Source organism: Pundamilia nyererei, unplaced genomic scaffold (genome assembly GCF_000239375.1).
Source record: "Pundamilia nyererei isolate P.nyererei 1_Seehausen unplaced genomic scaffold, PunNye1.0 scaffold00141, whole genome shotgun sequence".
Classification (NCBI taxonomy): domain Eukaryota; kingdom Metazoa; phylum Chordata; class Actinopteri; order Cichliformes; family Cichlidae; genus Pundamilia; species Pundamilia nyererei.
Genome location: NW_005187542.1, coordinates 429,528 through 436,822, shown reverse-complemented (window position 1 = coordinate 436,822; position 7,295 = coordinate 429,528). Strand labels below are relative to the sequence as shown.

The following is a 7,295-nucleotide window of genomic DNA, read 5'->3' as shown; positions in this document are numbered from 1 at the left end:
TGCATACACTATTATATATTGTACATATATTTATTAGTTTCAGATGTAGCCATTCTTGTATTTGCTGGTTTGTGTTGTTGTGTTTGCACATTTCTGTTGCTTGTGGGGCTCGCACACAAGAATTTCACTCGCATGTGCTGTGCCAGTGTGCCTGCACATGCGATGTGACAATAAAAGTGATTTGATTTGATTTGATTTGTTAGGTTGACTGGTGCGATCCTTTAAAAAACTTACGTCCGTTACCCTAGGGACCGTTTTCTGCCATGCCCCAAAAAATGCTATAAAAAGATTATATATTCATATTTTTTTCCACTTTAAATTAAAACTACTTCTCCCTGAAATATTCATATAAAGTTTTAATTATATTTCGGGGGTTTTAACCCTTTAAATCGCAGTTTAATTACATGAGTGCACCTTTTTTTTAGCCCCAAAAAACAAAAAAAACTAAATATTTTTTAAAAAAAACCATTTGAAGTAATATTTGACTTTTATTATAATTAGGCCTTTGGATGGTCCAAAGATTCGCACCAACATTCGTTTTGATCCAGCATTATTTTTGATGCAGGGGCAAATTAAAAGAAAAACTTACGTCCGTTACCCTAGGGACCGTTTTCTGCCACACCCCAAAAAGTGCTATAAAAAGATTATATATTCATATTTTTTCCACTTTAAATTAGCCAATCTTTTAAAACTACTTCTCCCTGAAATATTCATATAAAGTTTTAATTATATTTCGGGGGTTTTAACCCTTTAAATCGTAGTTTAATTCCATGAGCTCACCGTTTTTTTAGCCCCAAAAAACAAAAACTTAAATATTTTCCATAAAATACATTTGAAGTAATATTTGATTATTGTTATAATTAGGCCTTTCGATGGGTCAAAGATTGGCACCAACATTTGTTTTGATCCAGCATTATTTTTTTTGCAGCATCATAGTAAATTATAATAAAACGGTATATTATGTTTTTAGTCTTCACATACTAAGTGCTTATTACCTCGTTGTTTTCTAAAAATAAAATTACAAAAATATGTTAATAACAATACAAGATCACTTTGAACCAAAAAAACATTTATTTGAGAAGGATGAATATGAACAGTTATGTTGGGAATCAAGGAAGAATATGATTTCCGCTGCCTCCAGCCGGCTGCTTGGAGCGGTCTGCTTCCAGCTGGCTGCATCCAGCGGGCTGCAGCGGTGGGTCCCGGTGTCGTTTCGTGGTGAGTGTTCCGGGCCAGTTTGTTTCAGGCTGGGAAGTCTAAATCACGCACAAACAGTATTCCACAATTTTTATTTTTAGTTACAAACACTTCTAATTATGACGTTTTACACCTGAAATGTTGGAGGGCTTATTTCTTTATACAGAAAAGTTACAGCAGGATATAAATAATTATCAGGCAAAATGTCCTTTGTTCATTACAATAATCCTGTCCGAACGTGAGAATAGTCAATATAAAATGTTTTCTTACCCTCAAATGGAATAATAAGGCAAATATACACGTTCTTTATAAAACCAAAACATTCCCTCGCTGCGTCATGGTGACGCATGTGCCATGTTCGGTCGGGGTAGCTACCTACACGACATGTCCGATCCACGCTAGAGCAATAAATCTGTAGTTTTCTTTTCTAACTCTCAAATTGCATGGTAATGCAACGATACAAGTTCTTCATAAAAGCAAAACAAACCATAGCTCGCTGCGTCATCGTGACATGTGTCATGTTCTGTAGCGTGTAGCTACCCTGTAGCTACCCCGACAGGGTAGCTACCTACACGTTATGTCCGATCCCACGCAATAAATCTATCGTTTTCTTTTGTAACCCCCGGTAACTGAGTGGCAATGCAACGATACTAATTTTTAAAGTAACGAAAACATTAATATTTCCCTGCATTATCCCGATGCAGGGGGGAAGGGCGGATTTTGTCATCCGCTAACAGCTAACAGCCATCGGCTGAAAGCATCGCCAACGCGATGGCGGATCATTGTCTTTGAGTGACCAAAATACTTTAAAATATCGCCCTGTTACTGTCTCATTCATCTCCTTTTCGCTCCCAATGTTATAACGAGTGGCAAAGGTGCTTTTTTTTACCATTAAATTTGCGTGCCAGTGTGCCAACTGCAGTGCGCGCCGAGCCCTTCCGTCGTTAAAAATAACTACTTCCGGGGTACAGCTTGTTTTCCCAACCACAGCTTCACTGAAAAATTAACTTTTTGTCATAATAAAGTTAATTTGGCTTTGGTTCCAGCTTTTATATTTATTGTTTTTGTATTGCATATTGGCCTAAGAGAAAAGACGGGGGGGAAAAGGTGTGCATGTGTGTGTGCGCGTGTGTGTGTGTGCATGTGTATTTTTTTCTTTTTTTAGGCATAAAAACCTTTATTTTATTTTTTTACACATACACGCCATTGTCTAAGACTGTTAGTGACACAGGATTATCATTTATTCAGCAGAAAGTCTATGGAATAAATACGAAAATTTACTTCATTTCATTCACTGGCCAAAAAGTGAAAAAATTGCACCACCTGGTGGACAAATATAAACATTAAAATTTCAAGACCCTGAGTCCTCATTGACATCCAAAGCAAAAATAAATAAATAAAATCATATAATAATAATTTTGGGATGAAAAATAGCGTTTATAATGGAAGTCAATGGGGCCGAAAATGGTCCCTAGGGTAAAGGGTGTGAGGATTTCTGCTGCTCAGCCATTTTAGGCTGATTTAAGAAATTCACACTGAAATTTTAAAATTAAAAAAAAAAAAATCCTTTGGCAAGTTTGGTTATATTCCACTGAACACAGTGGAAATGGCATGCATTTAAAACCAGAAAGTGGTACAAAAAGGTCCCAGGACGACAGGAGGGAAACTGCTGATTTATTGGGTTTTTCCCACAGAACCATCCCCTTGGTTTATAGTGTAATGTATATGTTGTAAGCGGCAGTTGTCTGGTCACCCTGACCCAAGTCAATAAAGCATGCTGAAGAATTGTGAAAATAATGCACCTTTGCCTTGTTGAGCACTGAAGAAATGAAAATAACCTGAAACTACAACATGTGAGAAATGAAGCAGACCTGCCACACAACTTAGGATAGCAAGTGAAAGTAGTTTAGATGAATGTTATTGGGTTGAGCTCAGCTGCTTGTAATAATCTCCTGCTGGCTTCTCTTCTTTTGGCCTTTCTCCCAGTCAGCAAGTCTCAGTCTCCCTAAACATCAACCGTAGTATAAAGTAACATGTGAGGTTAGGAGCTATGAACATGCAGCTTTGTTATCATTAGACTGAGACTGTCAGGACATTCATTTACCCTGGTTATATTTGACTGAAATTCAGTGAATAAGGGGAAATTAGTGAGAGAAGGAGAGGAGGTAGGTGTTTTAGTCCCTGCTCTCTTTTTCTATCTCTGGTCTTTTATGTCAAAGCAGGAAACACCTCTTGAATGTCAGACAGCCTCTCTCATCAACAGCCTGCTCTTTATTTATAGGATATTCTCTTTGTGTCTACCTCACATCAGTGTGTTTGCCTCTGGGATCATAAAGTCACAGCAAGCAAGCAAACAAATGCCACCTCCTTTGCCATGGAAACTTTTGAGTAGAAAACTCTCAGGTTGGGTCCCACAGGACAGACACAATTTCGTTTATGATACATTGTTATCATAACTTAAATACAGTCAAGTGAGACCTCACAGCTACAAGGCAAGCCCTATGAGGAACGTATTTTGCTGACTAATGAGGATAAGCTCAAAGCATCTGACACACAGGAAGTTTATATGGACACGTTTGAGCTCTTTTACAGCATAAAGAAAATTTGATATTCACCATTAAAGTCAATTTTTTCCTTAATTTTGATGCCAATTGTACCTTAAAACGTAATGCGGTACAAATATTGCTTTATTACTGCTTTATTCTTTTATTAAAGAAGTCCAGATGCTCATTTGACTACGATGACCTGGATGACTGAGAACCTTCACAGACACATTGCTTCTGCATCTGAAAACTGAAGGTGTTAAGGACTCTTCCATATTAGAAAGAGAACTATCTGCAGTATCTTTAATACTACTTTTTCCTCATCAATGACCAAAAAGAAGAAGAAAAATCATAGGTAAACTGGACTCTGTGACATTCCAAACATGTTACGTGAATGCACCGCAGCCACACAGTCAGTGCGCGTGCACGACTGTTTTAACCAATTGGGTGGGACGGGGCGGAGCGATTAAAGACATTTCTATTCTATTTTTTCTTTTTTTATGACCGCTTCTAAGGAGAAGGCCCATGTGTTTTACAGGATATGTAACGCACCTTGAGGTTGCTGACCTCCGCGTAACATATGTCTGCTCCAAAGCCACGGCACATAGCCACGAGGAGCAGTTTTTTAAAAGGGGAAAGAGCTGAAGGGAACCTGCGGTGTGAGCGTGGGCTACGATGGAAAAAGTCAGTGAAGATGCCAAGACGAACCCGGCTGCCACCGCGAACTTTTTGTCCAAGATATTTTTCTGGTAAGTTAATAAAACGTCCTGCGGGCTAACGTTGAAACTTGCAAACACGTATAAAGGATGTGGAGAAATGTATATGTTTTCTAAATGTTGTTTTTAAAGTAAGTGGAGCCATAAAACAGCTTAAACCGAAAGTTGCTGAAAACCAGAAGTGGGGTGCTTGGCTAAAACGCGGTTGACTGGTTTTCGTTACAGAATTTAAACTTTAGGCAAGTCTTTAATGTCAGAAGCATATCCTGTATATATTTATTCAAAGCTTTATCGTTGAGTTATTTTGAATACCGCCGCTTCAAATGGCAATTGTTTACTGGCAATAGGATGTTTGTTTGTGTGGACGATCAAGCTGTTTTTTGCTGTTTTGTACACGACGGTTTCTTTTACCACTCACGTCAAGCTCACGGAGTTTGCTTTCTCAATTCCCAGCAACTTATAACCTCGCGAACAGAAGCAGGACCTCCTGAGTAGAACGTAGCCGTTGTTAATACACCTGTGCTCTTTAATTTTTACAGGTAATTGGACGTGTTTACCTTGCACTAGCCCAGTGGCCACGCGCTGTTACTTCTCTTCCAAAGAATCTCCCTTGAGTTACACCAGGGGCGAGTCTAAGTTAAAACCTTTAGGGGGGCTCAGTTTCCAAGGATAATGCCATGCATATAATAAATTGGCTTTAATATTTATGTAAAATGGTGCAACCATTCAGTCCTTTTCACCTTTGGAAACCTAAATTCAATCTGATAAATATTAAAATGTTGCCTTCAAACTCAATCTATTTAGACATTTAAATATAGTACTGTCACAGTGGTAGTGACTGAGGCAAAGGCTCAGTCCTGCTGACCACTATTTTCCAAAGTTAAAGAACAGTTTGTAGAAAAGCAGATTAGAGGAGAAGCATCCACAGCTTTTTTAAGCTAAGTCTCTTAACCATATAAAGTCAGTCCACTGTGCTTTAGACAGTTTCTTTTATTTGTTTTTAATGGGTGCTATGAAGACATTTAGGGACGCTTGAGCATCCCTTAAAAGAGTCTAAGCTTGTCAGAGTTGTGGTAATCTTTTTAAAAAAGGAAAAAAAGTCCAACACAATCTACAGACTGACTGTGTAAATCATTAGTAAACACCTCCTATAGCCATTGGTAAACAGTGGTCCCAATTTTGGGCCCGATAGTTCTGCGGCGTCATGTGAGTGTCTGCTTTTTGGCATCTGCAAAAATGCGTGCAATTAGTTCCAGTTTGGGCCTGGCACGGCTTCAGTGAAAAACACTGTGTGTGCAAAGAGACATTTCTGCGTGCAAAATAAACTACACAGGAGTCAAGAGAGAAAAGGAAATCCATTAAAATGTGACTACAAAACACACAAAGAAATGAAATGGACATGAAGTGAGGTAAACAAGCAACAAAGACCTGCATTTTGGATCCTTGCTTTTATGTAAGTGCTGTTGGTTTTTTTTATTTGTTTGAACCTGTATATCTATTAATCCATCTGTGCCTCCAGCCCATCATGTTATGAAGTCCTGCTTTACCACACATTTCTCACGTCATTTTAAGGTTTTTTTTTTCATTGCTGCAAGCATATTACATGTTTTTTTTGCACGGCTCTAACACCATGTAGAGTTGATGATCAGCTAAATTAAACCATAAACTACGGTCTCTCCTCTTTCTTTCGACATCTGCTTCCACTTCCCTCTGACTCTTGGATTTATTTTTCCCTCAGGTGGCTGAATCCTTTGTTCCGGGCGGGGTACAAACGTAGGCTGGAGGAAGATGATATGTACCAAGTGCTTGCAGAGGACCGGTCGGAGAAACTGGGACAGGACCTGCAGAGGTAGAGAAGCTTTACATCTATGTACTAAGACACTATCACATCTGGTGGCTTTGTTAGCTCATTCACATGCGTCTGACTGTGTTGGTGTTGAGTTTGAAGGCTTCTTTCTAACATGGATGAACTGAGGGGCTACACCAAGGTCCGGTATAAGGGATTGAAGCACCAGCCTTTCCAATTAGTAGGTGACCTACTCTACCACCTGAGATACAGCCACACCAGTATACCTAGGAGTTGGGTCATTTACCCATTTCTAAATGTTAAGTGATACCACTGACTACCCTCTCCTTCAAGGTATTTGTTATGGGAAATACTTATAACTGACAAATCACTTTTTGGGCTGGTTTTTTTGTTGTTGTTGTTTTTTTTTTTAACTATATAAATAATATTTTCTCTCTGTACTGTTTGAGAAGCTGTGGCTCAGGGGGTAAAGTAGGTTATCTGCTATTTTGAAGGTTGATGGTTCAATCCCCTCTGCACCCTGGACAAGATTTGAACCCCAAGTTGTCCCCTCACATCAGAGTGTTGAGTTTACATATGAAAGTTAGACAAAGTGCTCTACGCATAGAATAAAAGCGCTGTTTGAAGGAATGAGGGTTGCAGTAGGAAAATCGTCGAGTGATCAGCAAGAGTAGAAATGGACTTTATACATGTTTGTCACCTGTACTGTCTCCAATAGAGAATCTTGTAAGATATAACATTAAATGACAATTTTTATAACTTTTTTTTTTTTTTAAATAGTGGTGGCATGAGGAAATATAGGGCAGCTGTTTTGGATCACACTTTACGGTGAGATGATCCATTCAGTTCTATGTTGCTCTGTGTTTAAGTCACCACATGACAGAAGTTTGGAGGAAATTACACTACACTAAATGTGTTTAACTATGATTTGTTACGGATTCAAATATTGGGGATGGATACAAGAGGAAAAACCAAAATAACAACACTGGTCCGGCCGGGTTGAGTCAAACGATGATTTTAATGATCACACGC

The 7,295-nt window shown here is 38.7% G+C and overlaps 1 protein-coding gene across 1 annotated transcript in view; it reads left to right on the top strand.

The window, feature by feature from the left end:
• The first annotated feature begins 4,227 nt into the window (after positions 1–4,227).
• abcc4 (ATP binding cassette subfamily C member 4 (PEL blood group)) overlaps positions 4,228–7,295 on the top strand; it is a 47,609-nt gene continuing 44,541 nt past the window's right edge. Inside the window, exons 1-2 of the mRNA XM_005744231.2 lie at positions 4,228–4,489; positions 6,195–6,305. Of these exons, the coding sequence (XP_005744288.1) occupies positions 4,416–4,489; positions 6,195–6,305 (185 nt within the window). The 5' untranslated portion in view covers positions 4,228–4,415. The remainder of the gene's footprint in view (positions 4,490–6,194; positions 6,306–7,295) is intronic.